The 22,005-nt window shown below is 33.9% G+C and overlaps 1 protein-coding gene across 1 annotated transcript; it reads right to left on the bottom strand.

Moving 5' to 3' along the window:
• Window positions 1-10,056: 10,056 nt before the first annotated feature.
• On the bottom strand, window positions 10,057-19,547 carry LOC128208351 (QRFP-like peptide receptor). Its single transcript, XM_052911909.1, has 3 exons — window positions 19,180-19,547; window positions 11,230-11,641; window positions 10,057-10,737 (listed from the first exon to the last, which is right to left on the bottom strand). The coding sequence occupies exons 1-3, from the start codon at window positions 19,545-19,547 to the stop codon at window positions 10,057-10,059; spliced, it is 1,461 nt and encodes a 486-aa protein (XP_052767869.1).
• Window positions 19,548-22,005: the final 2,458 nt, after the last annotated feature.

Genomic DNA, 22,005 nt, shown 5'->3' with positions numbered 1-22,005 from the left:
CCTTTTCGGTTTTGTAACGTTTTCGATGTCATTTATTGTTGAAACCAAACCACTAAATTGGCACTTAATGATTATTTTCGTCTAACTTATCAAATGAAAAGGGTATATTTTCGCAATTAGGCTTCCAAATGTATATGTATCTAAGCAAGGCATTTCAGTTTGGTCAAGCAGCAGTCAAGCAGTAGCCCGCTTTTTACCATATGACCTCTAAACTAATTCTCAACGAAATTTAGTCTGAAATATCCACGCCTGAATAAAATGTGCTATATGATTTATTCAAGTGAATTAAGTTCAGTGATAAAAGCATAGTTTAAAACTCCAGTTTGCTTAAATCCTGCACCTAGTTTTGCAGGATGGCACATTCTTAATTTTGGAGTATGCACATCTCTTGGAAACACTTTTCAAAGTCCTATTTTTGGTAACGACAGAGCCAAGGTTTTTAAAATGTTCACAAAACATTCCGGTGTATTTCTAAACTATTTCCTTTAAATAATTACCACGGCCATGTGCATAAGTTCTTTGATCGATTTGTTTTACAACGATTGTGAAACAAGTTATTACAACATTATATCAATCTGTCTGGTTGGCACGTCATTACGAGGGACAAGGAACAATATTAATAGGCGAACATTTACTTTATTAACGTCAGATGTGAAGTTCACAAGCTGATGCTTACTTTCTTCAAAGACCATTACGTTTTAAAATCTGCCTATAATAATAATTATTGAGAATAAGGATCAACAAGACTTCTTGATTTTAGCATACGGTTAAATGGTAAAGAAAGCAGTGACAACGTTCCATAGATATCTTAGAGTTGTTTTACCTTTTTATTTGTTTCAAAACGAACGGAATTTCAACGAATCGCTGTACAATGTATAATTAACCCGGCTTTCAATTTTAATCATAATTGTATCACACGCGTGAAATATCAAAACATTACTTTATCATTCAAATGTTCTTCAGTTTTTAGTTTGATACGAAAATAGATAACTCCATGGCGCTTGTATTTCGATACTTTTTTATTATTTTGGTCATGGATAATGTAGAACATTGCGATTTTCAATTTGTATAACGAAACCATGAATTAAGAACGAACTACAAGTACGAAAGTTACATAGTCCAAACAATGATATTTTTTTTCTAGAATGGGTTTCCGTACCTGCATCTCATAAGGGCTACCAGGAAGGTCAAATGAATTTTAAAAGCGTTTGACCACACCAAGACATACACACGTGTAAATCGGACACCTCGCAAATCATACTGTTTCTTGCCAAACATTCACTTTGGAACATAAGGACGTAACAAAAGAACTATGTTCGCTGGAATCTATTCAAAGGTCACTTAAAAACGATTGAACGTATGGCACAAGGACAGAAGCACCCGAACACCAACGGACACTCAAGGACATTAACGAATGCTTCTCGTAAAAACGGAGATCCATTTACAAAGCCAATCGGCAAGATTCGGCATTGTCGTAATCGCCCGAGAGGCCTTCCGTTGTACAGCCTTTAGATGTGTTTGCGGAAGGATTCACTATAGTTCCATGATGGAATTTACGTTTAAAACAATGCAAACTACATACGCAATATTTAAAACCGTGACACATGCATTCTTTCAACGTCCGATAGATACTGTGGTATTCTATTTTAGAATCAAATTTAAGTTTTACACCTTGCCGTTTTTTTCTGTTGTATACTCAAAAGACATTCTGTTCGCTGAAGCATTTTACACATGCTTAGTGTTCGAGATACAAAAATGATCCGGTGCAATATATTGATCCTGACCTCCTTTGATGTCGAAAACAGCACTGAAATTAGTACATGAAACAATTTCTGTTTCGTAATCGTCATCAAATATTGTTTGTATCATATCAATAGCCAGATATTAGAAAGAGCAGAATAGTCGTGTCATATAAGTTGCTGAAAATATAACATGAACGTGATTTCAGTTTTTAAATGTTATGTGTTTCCTTATAGGATTGGCACAAAACGGAAATGAGTTTCCATACCATGATAATATTTTTTATCTGGATACTGACTGATTGCCTGTTTTTTAAATGGACAAACATTTAGAATGTAATCGAAAAGATAAAAACTGATGATCTGCGATGCATTGTCAGACAACAATTATCGAATATGCGTGTTTCACGTGTTCACAAAACCATTACCCTCCACCATCCAGTAATGCCATTATATTTTTTACAATTAATTTATAAAAAGTTGACTCATGTTGCCAAAAAATACAAAATAATACAACACTGTTTAAACTCGACAAAAAAAACTCATCTCCTTAATTTCTCTCTTGAATTGAAAGTCATTCAAGATTAGAGATAATGGTTCGGTTGTTGACGGCACTATCTGTGTGCTGTTTGCTGAGTGCCTTAAACGTTTTAGAAACTGTGTCTTTAGTTTTCGAAGAGTTAACCACATGTATAAAACAAACTTGAACCTAGCGTAAATGGATTCCAAAGAAACCACACAAAGGTTATGAATACTTTTGTGGAAATCGGTCAAAAGTTTTGGCATTTGCTTTTCATAACCTGGTTGAACTAGATATATAAAAATCCAATATTATTTTTGTTTTTTAGAAGAATAAGCCTTCGCCGATTTGAACAGGAAAGCATTAATATCTACAATAGTATATTTATACAGTGGTTCTACAGGTCCAATAACTAAGCGTTTAACATTGACACTGTTCAGTGGCATAAGGTTACAAACCAAGCACCTCATATTCTCACTTCCTATCTGTGTGTTGATCTTATTTTGGATGAGATGTCACATCTTTCCTGTTTGACACACTACCAAACCATTTTTAGCATTGGTTCATCGGTAGAATTGTTTATGTTGCCATAGTTACACCCTGCAATACACGGATCACTTTAAACTTCATAAGAATATTTTTAAACAAAATATGTTGTTTGTTCAGTTTTTTTCGCATAAATATTTTTATTGCTACTTAAAAAAGAATCATGTTATTTATGTATGATAGGCTCCTGTAAAAATGTCCTTGCAGATCTAAGTGTAATTCCTTTCTTCTTCTTTGTATAAATAAAGAATGTTCATAGCAAATTTCTACAAAATTTATTGGTTCAACATTTGTTTCTCTTTAATATACTAAGACCTGGATATTTTACAGACACCGATATCTGTTGTCCTATAAGTGCTGGTATTATGCATATTGAAATTAATAATAGAACGTTGTTGTCAAGACATTTCACGGACGAATTTGCATCTATTGCGTAATTGCTTTCGTGATGAGAAAGATAGGCTGATTGATAAAAATCACGATCTAATAAAGGCATAAGCCTGCTGGACGTCAACAAAATTAGGTAGTTGTCAGAGATACGCAGATCGATTAAGTTGTTCAGACAAGTACATCTGTACACAGTGTAACCACTTGAGCGAATTTGTTAGGAGCGCAAATTTCTTGTAGGGTGACATGTCACCGGATCAACTTCACATTTTGATAGATTTAATACTATCTGGTAACTGTATGTAATTTCATTGCATGTGATACATTATGTATATGTATATAATTGCCCGTACAAATGTGCTTAGCCCAAGTTTTATTGATAGCATGTTTATTTATAAAAATAGATGTTGGTAACCGTTTGTGTTTTAACTTGATAATGGAGTGTTGTTTTAAGTTGTTACTCTGTGTTAAATGTATGCTGTTTGATTTCTTTGTAAGCATTATCTCATGTGGTATACGGAGAAAACCAATTTCTGAAGGACATTTCATACACTGCACATACGCATGGTAAGAGTAATATAATTTTGAGGACTTAACATAATTCTATATCAATCATAGATAATACTGTTTGGGCCAAAAAGTTAATTGAAAACTGACGAAACAATAAGTCGTTTGCATGATTCGCAGAGGGAACAAAATAACAACAAACCTGTCAACCATCAAAATCTTTATGGTAACTCCGACAAAGATGATCCTGTTTACATTATAGTATTTTGCATTCATTTTAAAGACAAATAAGAGTATTAATCAGAAAAATTGGGAACTGCTTTATTATCATTTATTCTGCAAGATTAACTTTCATTTCTTAAATCTTAGGCAATTTTTGGTTAAAATATTATTAAAAAGGAGCTTTGAATAAAATCTTAACATTTGAAGTTATTATTTATGATGGAACGTGAATGACCATGGCTATGGGAATCGGTCAACCTGTTAAAAAAGATTAAAATGTTTTCGTATAAATTACCAATTCCAAACGTAGATTTTATGTTTTACCGCAGTTTAATTAGGGAGTTTGTAAAGAAACTATTTTATTTGGTAAAATTGCGTTTAAGAGAAACCATGTTTTAGTCAATGAAAAATATGACAAACCTTTTAAATCAGTACGAACTACGAAGTAATTTATGTATTAGATCACGTAGACGCTTAATAGTAATATAATTGACTATTTGTAATAATGATCAATCTCAACAGCTTTATATTAGTTATGCATTTTTATTGCACATTGTAGAATACTCCTATTTAAAAGTAATCAGATAGTTCTCCATGCTTTCCAGTCCTTAATTACTCAGAAGTCGGATATCATTACACATGGTTAATGTTCCCCACTCACTTCACGGTTATAGATATGTGGATAGCTTCGGTTCAGATCCTTTGATAGCATTATAAAAGCAGCAACGTTTGGCCGTGAATTGGTGGCGGATCCGTGGACTGGTGGTAAAACACTTGACTGTCAAACCAGGGGTCGCATATACGATTCACCATCGCAACTCTAAAAAAATACGAATGGTCTTCCAGTAGGGACGTAAAATGTGAATCCGGTGTGACAGTGCTATCAACTGGTGCACATTAAAGAACACGGGTAGCTCATACTAGCGTTACATGACTAACATTCTCATCGGATCACTCGCTGAACGGACCTTGCCCGAGTGCGAAAATAAATCAACTGACACACAATCACCACCGTGAATTGGTATTTTTGTCTGTGAGCAAGACAGTGTTGACGTCATCGCAGGTCATCGCAGTATCAACGTGGATGAGGCATTTCGATCGAGAGAGAGGGTGGGGTTTTGTTTCAGTGTAAGTTCGTATTTTACCGAGTAAACACTAAAAGCTATATCTACTTTTGGTGTTAACGAGGTGAAATTGTTTCCTTACACGGGAACAATTTTTTTTTCTTTGTTCTTTTATGCCTAAAAAGATTTGAAATGACGGTTTATTATAGTTTTTCGGAAAAGCGGGCCAGATTGTATGCGAATGTTACGTCATTTCGAATATGTGTCCCTGCCCTTTGGCGTTTGATTTGGAATTGAAAGCGGGTAAAAAAATTGTTTTGTAAACAGATGTTAATGTCACAAAACGTCCAAAATAAACTCCATATATTACATCCACGCAATGAAACAAAACTGACGGGTTGCTAATGGAAAAGGCTTTACAACTTAACTTCTACTAATCGGGAGAGCTTCGGGAAATCAATCACACTAATATTCATATACTTGTTTATACTTGTTTGAAGATTGTTGGTGGAATCGTTTTGCTCTAGCTATTACATAGACCGACACATTGAAAGGAGGCAAACGATTAAGCGCACATGTATGAAGCTGCGCACGAAAACTCGGGAAATATCATTGTAAAGAGAACCTCGTTTTTGCTCTAGATGGCCTTTTATGATCTTTTACGTGGAAAACCCTATGCAAAAGACTTGCCGAGTTGACCTCGAAACTTGCATAATTGTTGCAGAAATTCAGCCAGCGTACTGTAATACGAGGACTGGGGAGCGTTATATAAACCAAGTTGTTTAAGGGTAGACCTTGGTAAATTATTTTTGGAAAACAAGTGACGGTCGTTTTTTTTTCTCCCCAAGATAACCTCTGAAATTCCCGATTTTCAGAAGAACTAATATATTTTATAGTAAACAAATTCGAATAATTTCGATTCAAGTGTGTTTTCAACTGTAAACAAAGTCAATATTTCTAACGAACGCATGTATGACGAACGTCAATACTCGCCGAGAGGGGCAAATGATTTTCAATATTCTGTATTTCCACGCAGCCTCACTCTGGGATGGACTTTACTTAAATATAACTTTGTGGAAAAACGAAACCTAATAAGAAAAAAAGTACTAAAATGTTACCCCGTCCTAGATTGACAATGCAAATGTAGAAATGCATTGCCATTACATTATATAAATAGAAATATATTAATGTATACTTATGTTATATGTGTTTGTTGTTTTGTATTTTAACGTTGTGTCACCCGTCGTTTTTTTTTGCCTGGAAGAACTATTATCAATTCAGAGTCATCGTTATTTCTTAACTACTGATCTTATTCCTGTACCATTAGTTTTCATCATTAATGCATTATTTAACTGAATGCTATATATTCCAAATTGAGAACCGCACTTGGTGCATGCCCAATGAATAAGGTGCTGGATATCGGGTGTTGTGACGTAAGCTCAATCCAGCTCTATCATACACTCTTTTGATCCTACATGTCCTCATGTGTTGCTCTTTTACATTCTAAGCAGTATTTTAACTGCATTTTTAAAGATCCTATTTTAAAAAAATAATAAATGCCTGAATGTTCCAACGAGTGCTTAGACAAAACTGATGCAGCGTTCATAAACGTTTGATTATCTGACCTGATTTTCCTCTTTGGACAACAATTAATCAAGAATAGAAAATAGCAAACACAATCTTAAATTATGAGACATTTCTATTAGGAAATACCAAACGGATCTTAAATTGTGAGACATTCCAATGAGAAAATGGCATTCTTGACGTTAAAAGTATAAATAAACAATAAAAAAATGTTGATAAATAGTACGTTTCTGACTTGATTTTTCGATTAGTTTATGGCATAGCTGATTTGCAAATGTCCAAAATGCCGTACTCCTGTGGCAAAATTTATTTTTACCTTATTAATTTGGCCCCCTAACTTGCCAGACATGTATGAGAGATACAAAGACATAATTTTCTTCAAGCTTTTATGTAATTATTTTCGAAACACAAAGCTACCACAATTGTAAGATTTTACTTTATTCACAAATCCAAATAGTAAGCAATAATCCAATTTCGTTTTATTCTAAATAAAGATGGTTCTCAAATGTTATTTCCAAAATAAACTGATATAGTGTAAGTCCAGAAAGATCCAACGTTACTTTATTTCTCGCCTAATATAAATTGCACAGCTATATAAACTAAGTATTAGAGCTAGAAACGCACCAGAATTCTGGGTTACATGATATCCCGTATCAACGGAATAGACACCGGCGGTGCAAAGGATCCAGAATCCGGCAACATAATGCTTTTAAGTGCGTGTTATATATAATTATACGCCGAAACGATATGTCTCATGGACCAGTCCCGAACCCAGGCGAGAGATTTTTACAAGATTCGAACGGCATCTCAAACGGATGCTACTGAGTTAATTTCGAAGCTTAATGCATCCTGGCGTCGGATATTAAGATTTGTTTGAAATTTAATAGTTAAGGAAATCATTGCAAACAACAAAACTGACACAGAGGCATGATTTAAGGCATTGATTAGTTAAACAAACAATTTGACAATACTTTATTGATGACTAAGTAAATGTCACAAAAACAAAACAATAATGGATATTGCTGTGTACGTTTACTATTTTAGTAAACAATTGATTAAGTCAGCACCCAAAAAAAAATGTTCGAATGTTTGAGTTTTCAAATAAATAAAAATGTTTAAAATCTGAAATTATATGCAAAACAAATCAAATTATTGCAATAAATGCTGTCAATGATGCCATTGTAGCCGATTATTACACCATTATCGCCTTAATTATATTTTTTTTTCAATTCTAAAAGCAATTTCATTGATTTGAATCGGGAGAAAATATATCCAGGCAAATTTAAACAGTGTAAATGTGCCATCAGGCGTTGTCCGCGAACATGACAATTGTATACAAAGACAATTTATATAAAACATAAAAATGTTAAAACCGGAATACTCGTAAGCAGACGTAGTTTCAACTGTGGCAGCAAAGATGCTTACAGAACATGGACTTAATTGGCATACACGAAATACGTAGATGCAAGTGAGTGTGGCCAAGTACCATAGAAATTTGATCCATCGCCAACTCATCGAGATCATTGGGCGAGATCTGTCAGTTATTCCTTTGGAACATACAATAATGTGTATTCATTTACAAACTATAAGTTTTTATTCAGCCAACCGATTGATAAATTGACAACTGTCGATTGTTCAATTGGCAAAGCAGTCCCAGTAGGGATTCATCCAATGATAATTTTGGTGACGTATGACAAACTTTGTTCGGCGTTCAACAGGCGGTCACGATAAATTAAAAACGTTGTGATAAGGTTTGGGTTAAAGGAATATATTGTAAACAAAATCCTTTCATGGTTTCAGCATTGTAACTGGGTCTGAAATTCTCTGTCTTTCCCACCCTTGATAAGACAGCTCACGTGCAACAACGCACTAACACAAAACAATATTTTAGTGAAAAATGATCCGCGCTTTAAGGCATAGTGATTAGGAAGATACAGTGAGGACGATAAATGTTTATAAAAAACAAATACAATACAACTACATTTTTAATTTGAAATCTAACAACGCGGACGCTATTAAGCGGGGACTGACTTGAAATGCACAAACTGAATTGCATTTCTCACTGGACTAACTGAAAAATCATATGATTTCTTGAGGCACTAGATACAACTGTCATTAAGACCTTTAGATGACTGGTAAGCAGTGTCCTCAGAGACAATTCCTTTAAACGTCTTTTTGACTACAACCTCATGATAGGTGTGGCCTTTTCCTATTAATTTCTTTAGGTGGTACTCTTTTCAAAACCATCCATTTCTCAGGGTTTTTTTTAAATCTATATAAACAAATTAATCCCTAACGGGACCAATCAAGTATGCAAGTACCAGTCAGAGATATTGCTATAAAATATATACACACATTATGCAAAACATTTTCCCGAAACTGTTTTTCAAAATATTTTTTTCGAAAAATCGAATTTTAATCTGTTTGATCGTGTCATTTTGTACAACGCAATCAATGTGGAATAAGCTTGAAAACACATTGAGATCTACGGGGAGAAGGACATCCAAAACAAGAATTTGTGGGATGTTTCCGTGGTAGCCGTTGCAAAGACCTCGTCAGGATGTCCTATACTGAAATACATGTTCTCAAAATTCTTCGACAGGACTTAAAGATACTCATTTTTGCTTTGATAGATAATAGAGTTTACACAATGATAGTGTTTGAGCGGTGGCCCAAACATTTTGCGTTGTATTTATTGTTGTTGTCTTGCGTGCTAATTTTTTTATGTTTTTGGTTTTGAATAAAATATTGGGCAATTATTAAACTGAGCGCTCTTTAACCCCCAAAGTACTCCTCTGCTTTCGCTGACAACGGCAATTTCCACAACATTTATTGAACAATTATTTTTATAGTGCACAGTGTTGTCGAGTGTCTATTGGGCATTTAATCCATGATCCATAAAAAAATCAGTTGCTCAGCATGTTTCTGTGATTTCCGTAGCTTAACTTAGGCTTTTAAAGCCCCTGCCGACAACGGTTTTAAATGCCGAAAATACTATTTGATATGTTCGTACAAAGTTTACTAACAAATATTTTATTGTAAGGTAATATGACATAGCCCTAAAAGCAGACATCAATACGGGTGCATAACAATTGATTGTCTTGGAATATTCAAACTTCTTTTTCAATACAATATAAATTATATTTGCATGGAATGTTATTTTAATTCACACATTATGTACGGTATTCATAAGCTTTGGTATACTTGTAAACATGGAGCATCAAACAACGACGCGACTTAAATGACTTCATTAATATCTATTAAGCATGCTAAGCTTGTGCTTCTATTAAGCCAATGAATGATTTCGAAATGTATGTACATTGGTATAAGAATAAAGAATGTTTTTTAATATGTTCATTCGTTTATCGTGATTTGTTTCCATCGAAGTATCATGATTTACGAATCATAAAATAATGTCTATGCTTAAACAGATTGAACAGATCCATCTTTTCATTTTAATTTAAAAAAATGAATTAACCAGGACTATTTAAACGTCTGCAATATTCCTTTCATCATCCCCTGTGCACAACTGCTCATGGCAACGTATATTACTTTGATAATCAACGTTTCTTGTACCATTCTTTAGAATTCCTTTCAATGGCGAAGCAGGTTCAACATTTACAGGGGAACTGTTTCGTACAACGATATTTTCTGTTTTACAAACGTGTCCATTGTTTTTGAAAATATACTTCTTCACAATGCTCTTTTCCTCTTCTTTCAACTCCCGAATGTCCGAGTCTGTTCCGCTACTACTGTGTGACGGATGTGTTTTTGCAGTCAACAACACGGTGTTCCTGTGTCTGTGATCATTCAAAGCGAGGTGGTTTGGGTCAGTCTCGGATAACGTTTGTCGAAAGGTGGACGTAAACCTCTGTGACTGACCGTACCTCATCCCATATGGTCCTAACGATCGAAACGTGCAACAGTATAAAATACGACCTAAAATGTCTTTAAAACTGCGTCGAAATTTTTGGCTCATTGCTGTATAAATGATAGGGTTAAGACAACTGTTAACAAAGCCACAGAGATGAGTAATAAGCATGGTGAAAATGATTTGACCCTCTCGTAGAAAGCTATTTGGCTGGAGCTGACTGATGATGCTGACCAGGTAGTGGGGTGACCAAGAGATAATGAACGTTATGGCGATAACAATCACCATCCGAGCCACCTGCAATTTGAAAATGTTTCAACATGATCAGTAAAATACATAAAAATGTAACAGACATAATATTTAAATGAAAACTGGTCAAATAGTGTGTTTCCAATATCCATGATCCACGTGTTATCTGTGTCTGCAGTATTGTGATGTTGTTTATCTGTTAGGTCTTGATCAGTGTGCCTTGTGCTTTCTTTCCATTTTAATAATAAGGACTTGACCATGTTTTAATATAGTTGACAGCTGCTTATAGCCTTACCTCCATAGTTACGAGATGACACAACAACCTAAAAAGACCATATTTGCATTGCATGTGGACCCCTGATAGTTATCTAATTAACATGTACTTATATCTAAAGTATTGGCACGGTCAAAAAGAACACCTATCCATTATCAGAAATATCAGAAATCGTATCCATAGATTGTTACAAGATATAATTACAATGACCATACAGCCACCAGGCCATTAGTTTACAAAAGTAATATTTTACACGGTTAGTTTACCTTTCGTTTGTTTTCCTCATGTCTTCTTCTAGTATCTTTTCGTCCGTAAATGGAGTTTTCCACGGTTATTGGTTGTACAAGACTAATTGCAATCTTCACACATGTGATAAAAATAACAGCACTGGGAGTCAAATACATAACAAAAAAGAGAAACAGGAAGTAGCCTTTTCGAAAATCCCCTATGTGTTCAGGGTCGCCAAACAAGGCAAAGTCAATTTCATTAAAACGGTCATTACAGATTTCTCGTGAAATAGATCCAAGCTCGCTGTGTATGGAGAAAGGCAGACTTCTACTGAAAACAAACGGGGACGCCACCAGGATCGGGATAACCCATGTGACAGCGAGGATCTTACGAGTACGGGACTTGCTGCTTACTTTCATCGCTGACAACGGGTGAACAATTGCGTAGTACCTGAAATGATAAAACACAGTTCTTTGAAATATATTTTTACATGAATATTTTCATTACATGCTATTTTATACATTGTTTTCAGTTTAATATATCCATCGCGAATTTTTCTGTATTATAGATACATATGGCATGGCTTTATTGTATTCGACTCATCAATGGAAAAGTGGAGGTAAAACGGTTAGGTCGTTTTTGCTTTTTTTAATGCAAAAGCATGTGATAAAAAGAATCTGACACTCATCATCATATAATATGCATATACATTTTAGATAACTCGACCAGGACATATGTAGTCGAGACAAAGGCTTGCTTACTACATGTTTCCCGACCTCGATGTATAAACTTGCGTATCATATGACGACTCGTGACTGATACTATAAACATCCTGGAAGAGATATCCACCAGAAGTACTAAATACATCTCAAGTATGAAAAAACAGGCTCGGTTTGAATTCCTTTACTCTGTCAGCGCCTCTTAGAACTTGGCATACTTGGTCATTAGGTCATATCAAATGACTGCGAGTGACGAGAAAAAATATATATACAGTGTGGAAGAAGTACGGGCAACAATCACTAAACATAACTTAGCGCCGGCTAAAGTGGAGAATAAAACATCTTAGGGGAGAAATCGTCGGGAATAAACACATCAAATGTATATAAACAGCAGTCTCGTTCTTGTTTCTGTAGTTTTTCATATAAATATTGGTTGAGACTGTTAATTGACAAAACGTACAAGTGAATCACTTGAAATGCCCCATACCACCAGTATATAAACATGTGTGTACAAATTTAACATGGTATCTGCAGGCCCATTTATGTCTGAAATAACTTTTGCCTTAAAGATAAAGGAATCATTTTCTGATGAAAGTGAAAATGCATCATTTGACTCTGATAATTATACTTAGTTTAATCGTGTTATACGACAGAAATCAGTTTCAACTTAGTCGACGGTATACCATAAGATGACATTTTTCATAAATTAAAAAAAACATCAGAAAACGATAGTAAATTGGATGGCGCAATAATTTTCAATACAAACTGTGTTAATGTGGTTGTATTTATTTTTAGAATAATATTATCTAAAAAATGACTAAGAATCCTAAAGCTGCGTCTCTGATTAGGATTAAGGAAGATCATAAATATCAAATGTGTCCAGAAGAAATAAGAAAGTTCTGAATATTTAGAAATATTTGTCCAGAAAACTGAATCTGCATGATCCTTCTTAGGAAACCAGACATTTGAGGGGTTTAAATACGTAATGAGGTTTTAATTGTTCAGCTCCTCGACAGAAACCGCGTTTTATTACATTGGACTGAGCAAATAATAAGCTAAATTAGTATTAGAAACTCTTTTTTACCAATGTGATGCAAATATTTTACAAATTCGCAGTAAACTACTAATGAAAATCTGATTTAAACAGGTTCATCGATTGGTTTTAACAGAGGCTGCACAAGAACAAATAAAATTTAGAACATAAGCCGATCACTGTTTGTTAATGTTCATATATCAAAATAAAATGATCGCCCAGATGCGCGTGGCCACAGAAAATGGTCACCTTAATATTTTCTTAATACTGACGAGTTTTCTTTTCTTATAACAAAGCGTTGATCAGGATAGCTATTAGTCTCACAAACAGCAATGCTAGTATGCTCCTGGGAAATACTTCAGTCATATATTGAAATGGATGCCGACATTCGAGTTTCATAATTGTTATTAAGCTTATCACAATATTAATGATGAAAAATATCTAACCAGAATTATAGATTAAAACACGCTGCGTAGATAATACGATACAGAATTGCTAGACCAATCCTTATAGCGACCTACTATGATATTATTTTATGATATAGCATTCAAGCGACAAAGACCAAATAGACAAAATTAAAAAGGGGAAATTACATTTGTATGTGAAATCATGATATTTTGGTCCAAATTGCTGTCCAAGTTTTAACTCTGGTGAAATATTTTCGTTTCAAACCGACTTTGGGCGAAAATCCTGTATTGCAAATATGAATATCAACGGACGGTCTGTCCACAAATGATCAGATCGGTAAGCGAAAGCAAGAAGGGAAAAAAACAAAAGAAAGTGTTAACACGTGTTGTCGAGAAAACAACGCTCACGTACTTCACTTCTCGTGTATTGTTCGAAATATTTGTAAAAATAAACGTTTGTAAAGTCAGACTTGTACTGTTTACCGATTTGGTGAAATCAAAACAACATTATTATTGCAGAAATATGTTCTGCTTTGTCTTAATTGACGAAAGCTGTCCACCAGGTTCGTATCCCCGCTGCAATGCATGAATTTGATTACACCATTTTATTTACGTTTAGTCGGAAATAGGCTGGATATGAGAATGACGTAATATGTAACCTGTGCGTGTGATTTCGATCGATCATAATTTAGACTCAGGACAAAAAAGCGGAATTTAATTTTGTCATATTACGAATGTGGTTATAACAGTCAATAACGTGTTTCATTAGGAACTACCATCTGTGATTTTCCTATTTAGAAAAGTTGTATGTCTTTGGGCTTAGTATAGTCTCGAAAATGCTTGCCCCTTTCTTGTGAACACTTCAGAACAGCTCAATGATAAAAGCTTCAATTAACATGAACAGAAATGTAATACTTTACTCTTTGGAATTGTCATTAGTGTCGTGATTTCTACCTGTATACAAAGAAAAGATGACAAAAAGGTACACATCAATCTTAGGCTGGGATACATTTTCAGCAATAAACTACTTCTGTTAAAAGTGTCTCCTGGATATAAACTCGATCCTAGGGAGTATTGCACCATTAGAAGTGGTGACTGAGCGCTACTCTGTGTGTATGAGATATTGTCCTACAAGTAATCAAAGTGAATACGAGTTTTTGTGCTTTTCGGTGAAATATTGAGTTTTATCAGTTGAATAACAGCAGTAAAAATATCAACTTTAAGAACTACTTTTAAAATCAACTAAAGTTACTCCCCTTTGATCAAAACTTACTACCTCAGTTTTGAACCAGTAAATAATAGGTATGTCAAATCTTAAAGAAATATTGCATATGTTTGATTCAGAGATTCTTTGGAAATAAAAATAATCCTACCATTTATGAAGGGAATTGCAATCCCGTTTTTCAACGTTTTCTTTTTAAGAAAACTTCGCAAACATTTGCTTTCGGACAAAACATTAGACGAAAACAAATGTTCTAACATAAATTCGATATCATATCATCTTTTCAAACTGTCTGACTATGTAAATTGAACTTTCCGAAAAATGAATACATAACATAACTTATAACTTAAAACAACCCAGCACACGTCATGTCAACAACGAATCTTGTAAACGACCCGTCTACCTAATAATAAGACTGATCTCCGACAATGAGGGTTGTTTAAATATACATATATCATGAACTCTAAAATTTGGAAAACTTCACAATCTCATGATAGTCCACAGTGGTTTTGTTTAAAATTTCGACCTTTTAAATATTCAATGAGTAATTGCGACAAGTGTAATTTGGTATAATAAATCGTCTATTAACTGTTTTTATTATGAACATAAATTCATTGTTAAACGTGTATTGGAGAATGGTTATAAGATAGTTGCACTGAATCACGAGACAAATATTTGAAAAATCTATCTCCATTATCTTTTGCAATAACATCGTCATGTGAGATATTCCAAAAAGAGGGTATTTAAAATAAACATTTTAAGATACGAATAAAACTACGAAATAATTGTTAGAGTTGCACATAATGTCTGCATGTTCAGGGTCAGCTGGTCGTTCATATTGTTTTATCAATCAACTTTTACGTATTTGACGCGATACCGAGACAATCGTAGTATTATACATCGAGGGGTGAAAGCGAAAAGGTTCTAAGTGACATTAAATAAATAAGCAGATAGAACCTTTTCGCTTTCACCCCTCGACATGACAATTGACAAGTAAAGATGATACCATTTTCTGCTACTAAACTCGCCAAATACGTAATTTGAGGAATGGACCATTTTCATTGACAGTCAAAAACTCATCCCTATATGCGAATACCGTAAATTATTTTAAAAGGCAGCCATTTCCGTTTTACCGACTGCTTTGAAAATTGTTTAACTTGTTTAAAACAAATTTGGAATAACTATGCAAACCCTATTTATTGCCAGTTGTTGTGTGTGTGCTTTTCTATAAATGAGCATGGGAAGAACGGATATTAAAACATAAATTGTTCCTCAAAAACGTTATCTCATTAAATTCTTCATGACCAATGTGAAAACATATACAAATATATTGTTTTAATATTTCTCTTCAGGGTTTCAATTGGAAATGTACACATAAACAATGAAAACAATAATCAATAGATACATTATTTCTTAGAATATAACCTACATGTGTAGCAATTAAAATCGTCTATCGGACTCAAAAAAGAACCGCTCTTTAATAGTTCATGCAATATATTTTATTTAAATACATATAAATATGTATGCGAAAAGCTACACAAACAAGCTCAGTAGCAAAAAGTTTAAACATAACCCAGTTTCATACAATTATAGGTATGTTCAAACCATTAGATGCAACCTGTAGCTTCATTACAATGCTGGAGAAACTGTAGTTTCATTAAGTGCTGGAGATGTCCTATATAGAACCAAACTTGGAATCCTTTAGAATAATATAAAGGAAAATACGAAAGCATTTTCATACGTTATAGTCAAATATAAAATATACATTACAATACTATCTACTAAAGGCACGTTTGGAAGGAAAGCAATAAACAATAATAGTCTAAATCAAGTAAACACTTATTCTGTTCTATTTAATTGTTTTGCTTTAAGCTTCTGACATTGGTACTTAATCTTCATTTACAATTTTTTTCTGTAGCGGCTGTATTTCATTTTCCTTTAGAATGTTCGCTCGTATTAGATAATGTTTCTGTAATCTTAGAACCGTTCAATCTTAACAACTTTATATAATTATGCTTTAATAACTTTACCAAGAAAGTGATTTGAGTTCTTGAAATTGTTTCTAAGTCATTATGTTCCATCATTGGCCATACTGATGACAACTAATCTCCCAGTTCGGTGTAAGCTTCCATTTTGTTAACAGCATAAACTGGATCTTGTCACGAAAAATGATTAAGTATAATTTCTCGAATTTCGTTTTCATCTTCGGGTTTATGTGCAATATTACAATGTTATTACATAAAATGAATCTCCGGTGTCATCAGAATTTGCTTTTTTCTAAACGCTTTCTGGAGATATAGTTTTAAAACTTATGCAGTGAATTGACCAATTATCTACAATTATGATTAATCTGGACAAAACTTTACGGGCTTTAAGGGTAAATATTGTAATGCCTATGCCACTCCCACCCACAACCAGATATTTGAATGTTGGTTTTGGGACAAAGACCTATGCCTGTACAAGAAAGATAAATCACCGAAAATTATCACTCAAATTAAGAGATAATAAGGCTAACAAGCTTAGAACGCAGACGTGGTCATGTCCTAATTAAATGTTAAAACCCTGATGGTTTTACAAACCGTACAAATTATAGAGGAATTTAGATTACGCGCATGTTCAATAAGAACGCGTTGACCTTAAATGGCCATGTTCATGTTTTCAAATTATTGTAGTCTTGGTGATACAGAACACATGTGTACGAGATTGCCATAAACAAAGCACCATTAAAATCTGGCCCAATTTCTCGAAAATACTTAAGCGTAACTCAATTAAGTATTTTAAGTATTAACGGTTATGAAAAAATCATAACAATAACAGTGAATATTGATGAATGTAAAATAAACTTATTTCTTATATTTTATGTATTACGGAAATGATTGGCCTTATTGGATTAAATGTTCCCGTAACAGTATTTATTATTTTTTATATTATTATTATTATTAGAAGTAGTAGTAGTAGTAGTAGTAGTAGTAGTAGTAGTAGTAGTAGTAGTAGTAGTAGTAGTAGTAGTAGTAGTAGTAGTAGTAGAAGTAGTAGTAGTAGTAGTAGAAGTAGTAGTAGTAGTAGTAGTAGTAGTAGTAGTAGTAGTAGTAGCAGCAGCAGCAGCAGCAGCAGCAGCAGCAGCAGCAGCAGCAGCAGCAGTAGCAGTAGCAGAAGTAGTAGTAGTAGTAGTAGTAGTAGTAGTAGTAGTAGTGTTGTTATTTGATTATTATTATTAATAAGTACTATGTTCAATGAGATCTAAGAAAACACCTCTTATCCAACTAACTGATACTATGGCTATTTTTTTCGAAAGCATTTCATTTTACCATGACGCAAGAAAAAGGCATTCAATTATTTTTGAAAAAATTCGCTGCAAATGTGCAATTTGTTAACATTGTGTATATAGTCCGAATGGGTGTTTTCCCCTTGGGGCAGTCGAAGAACTCACTTACTGCCGACCCAGAGTCCTGCCTTCGTTGATGAGTAAACATTTTATGACCATTAATCAATGAACTTTTATAATGCATTTGTCATCCAATTAATAACATTGAATGCATAATCACACTTTAACAAAAAGGCATAAATGAATGACCAAATTACTACCCCGCAATTTATTAAATGCATTTTCGAATGGTCGAATGTATGCAAAACAATTGCGGACGATTTGGATGAGACTTTTTTGTAGTTTAAAAGTTTGTTTTATGTTACATTGGTATTCAGTCACCCCTCACGGTCAGAGACCAGTCTGATTTGCTTAGAAATAAGTCGTTTTCCAGGTAAAGAGTGCATACCACGCTAGGTTATTGACACATTTTGAGGCGTGGGTGGGGTAAAGAAATCATCATTAAATCTTTAAATGATTGTGCAAATTTTCCTTGAAGTTTGTATTACGTATAACAATGACAGTTCAAAAATATATTTGAACGATTATATAACAAGGTATATTTATGTTTGAGCAGTTGTCTTCGTCTGAAATTTATTTTTCATTCAGCAAATTTTCGAACATTCAGCTTTAAAGTTCAAGAAAACGTTTAAAAAACAGGAATGCCATTTTTCAAATAAACGATTAGTTGTTTATTTACAAATATATATGTAATATATACCTTTATTTAAACTTATGCAAGCTTTTTTTTTCAAACAATAATCATTTATTCTTTTTTTTTGGCAACATTGTCTGGTTCAAAAGTTTATAAGTAGTTCTTAAAGTTTATATTTGCAATCCTTAGTAAGCAGTTGAAATACAAATTGATATTTCACTGATAAAACGCTGGCATTAGCATCCCATTAAAATTTAAATTTTATTGATACCGTGATATCCTCCTTTTTTTGAGATTCTAAAAATAGACGAACGCCTCGTACATAAATATAATGTTTTAAAAACTTGCTTCGACCAAATTTTTAAGCGATGCAATAAATGTTGTTGATTCGTGAAATCCAACATCCTAAGGTACCATACTTAATATGATCAAATTAAGAAATATTTTAGTTTCGTGTGTATAAGTCTCATTCAATTGATGTTAACTAAACATACTACATACATTCTAATAAAAAAAAAACTAAACTGAATATTTTATCACGTTAAATGCTTTATATATTTATAGAATAAGCCTTTATCAATCATCTACCTTTCTATGGATATGGCGACAAGCGTCAGGACGCTGGCAAACACGAAAACCGGAAGAAGGTAGTAGACGACAGAGCAGAGCCCATCGCTCTTGAAGATGTGCCACTGGCACTCGGCGCGGTACTCCAGCAGCTTGAGCGGCATGACAAGCGCCGCCACGAGCAGGTCGGAAATGGCAAGGTTCATGATGTAGTAGTTAGTCACCGTGTGCATGTGCGAGTTCCGCCACACCGTCCAGATCACCAACAGGTTGCCAAGCAACGCCAGCGTAGCAACCAGGACGTAGGCAAATGTAATTATTGCGGACACCCAACCAACTTGAGTGTAGTCCCTGTACGGTTCCATCGCATTGAGCTGGCAACTATCCATGCTACTATCATAGTATAAATCGTCATAATATGTTGAATTAACTACACTGGTATTATTGAATGTAAAAGAGTCCTCCATTGTTAAAGTGTTGCTGATGCTAAAATTTACCCTTCCTGGCTTATTAAGAAATGATAAACTTCAAAGGTTATTTTTAAAAAAACTTCAATATATACAAATACTTTTTGATATCTATCTACACAGATATTACATTAACGCGTACTATTTCATAAGTGAAATCAATGTTATGTCTTTCAAACAGATAAGATTTAATTGAATATTTCATCATCCGATTCCCGACAAGACATCCTTTTGTCGTCAGGTGTAAGATATAAATGTTTGCGAGCTCGCGTGTAAGAGGCGACCACCAGCGTCCTCGAAGCCTGATTGGAGGGGAAGCACAGAGCATGTTCAATAACGCATTTCTCCTAATCGCCTCAGCATCCCCTTCCTACTCATCTCTAACGGACGTCTCTCCTTCCATACATCAAGATAATATGTACTGGCGCCGTATCTATTGAACTTCCCTGTGATTGTTTCTCTATAAATAATGTTTAAAGGCGTTTGTTGGCACTAAATCCATCAAAGCTGATTATTAAAATCTTGAAATGTTTTTTAAATATCATGGAAAATACTGTCATTAAAATAAATGTCACAATTATCTGCGAAAAAAATGTCGGAATTCCCCCGAGGATTTTTGTTCACGAAATAAAAAAGACTATGTGAGCGTCTAAGCTCAGTGGAATGGTTACAATATAAACTTATTACTCTTTGTCAAAGCGTTTCTTAAAACTATTAATTGGACAATTATCGTTTATTTTACTTTTGAAAAACCCTTTAAAAGTCACTAAACAGATTATTCATATATTTACATGTGTATGCTAAGGGTGTCATATTAATCAACATGGTTTGGCCAGGTACTCATAACCCTCATCTTTTGTTCCAAAAATCAAAACTTTGTTTACTTTATATTTGTATGTGAATCATTTTATGTGTTGGTGTCAGTATTTTGCTAGACCGATAGATCGTCAGATATGTTTATGATTTTTCAAACCACATACAAACATGTTTAATGGGCCAAGTCTTAAGGTCTTATATGATCTCTGAAAGAAAATGCGTCACCTATGTCCATATGGGACAGTTATTGTACACAGTTCACCGTGCAAATTTGATTCACCAGATTTCAAGTACATGAAAAGGCAAGTGGTTTGTACAAGGAATTCGGAAAAAAACCTTTGAGAATTAATTGCTTTGCACGTATTCACTTTGCTTCCGTCCGTCAACGAAGTTGTGGAAATAATTTTCCCTGACTTATGCAAACCTTTAAAACCTAACAACCCACAATTTATGCTGAATCATCCATTGAAAATCTACTGTAATTTATATTACGGATATAAATGCAACTTGTTCTATGAAATTAACCAATGATTGAAAAAGATGTACGGCATGAATAGTACAGATATGAGAAGAATATGTTCTTTCATGATAAACTCCTTAAAATATGGTTCATCGAATACGGTTATTATCACTGTCTCTTGACAAAATTAGTCCCAGTACCTCAGGAACTAAACTAAACAGACAGTATCCAAAATACTTTCTGCTTGTTTGGAGTATAAGTATATGTATGTGTGTGAATTATTCTGAATTAGTTATATGAATTGACCAACACATTTAGAAGCAATTTTATTATTTGGATTCTATAAAAAATATTTGTCTTGAACAACTAAACAAATGATGACACACGATGACAAAAAAACCGACTAGGTTATTAAAGGAGTGTTTTTGTGTCATTGTTTCATTTACTCAAATCAGGATTATCGCACCAATATTTCTTTAATATCTAGGTAAGTTTTAGATGACATGAAGCAAAGTCAAAAACGATAAAGGATTTTCTTAGTGAGCGTAGCAAACGAGACCTTTCTTAACCTATAGAGTTAACTTGAGGTCATCTAACTTAATTAGAAAATAACATCATTGGATTACAAATCCGTTGAATCCTTTTCGGTTTTAGATGTCGTAGGTACAAAACAACTATTTAGGCTCTCAATGATCCTCTTCGTCTTATCAAATGAAAAAGGGAATATTTTCCCAGTAAGGCTTCCAATTTTATCAAAGGTGAATCGGTTGGATTAAGCAGTAGCCCACTGTTAAATGTGGTATGGCCAAAATGTGCCATTTATTTTATTCAAGTGATTTAAGTTTAGTAAATAAAAAGAGTTTAAAACTCAATTTTGTTCAAATCATGCGTGTGGGCTTCTTATTTTTGGAGGATGAAAATCTATTGATTTTTTTTTAAATCCTCTCTTGGGTAAGGACAGAGTTCAGGCTTTTAAAAAAAATCACTTAACATTCAGTTGTATTTCTAAACCATTTCCTTCAAATAATTTCCCCGGCTATGTGCATTTGTTCTTTGATTGATCCAGTGCTTTTAGCCATTCTTGATTGAGTGAAACAACAGCTT

This window comes from Mya arenaria, chromosome 11 (assembly GCF_026914265.1).
Source record: "Mya arenaria isolate MELC-2E11 chromosome 11, ASM2691426v1".
Lineage (NCBI taxonomy): Eukaryota > Metazoa > Mollusca > Bivalvia > Myida > Myidae > Mya > Mya arenaria.
The sequence above is the reverse complement of the archived record's forward strand: the minus strand, read 5'-3'. Positions and strand labels throughout refer to the sequence as shown.

Bases quoted from the DNA above. Each gene is read 5' to 3' on its own strand.
- LOC128208351 (XM_052911909.1), bottom strand. From the start codon at position 19,547: ATGGATAGTTGCCAGCTCAATGCGATGGAACCGTACAGGGACTACACT. The intron at 11,642-19,179 runs GTAGATGATTGA...TTATCATTTCAG, and splicing joins GTCGCCATATCCATAGAAAG to GTACTACGCAATTGTTCACC. The intron at 10,738-11,229 runs GTAAACTAACCG...TTCAAATTGCAG, and splicing joins ATGAGGAAAACAAACGAAAG to GTGGCTCGGATGGTGATTGT.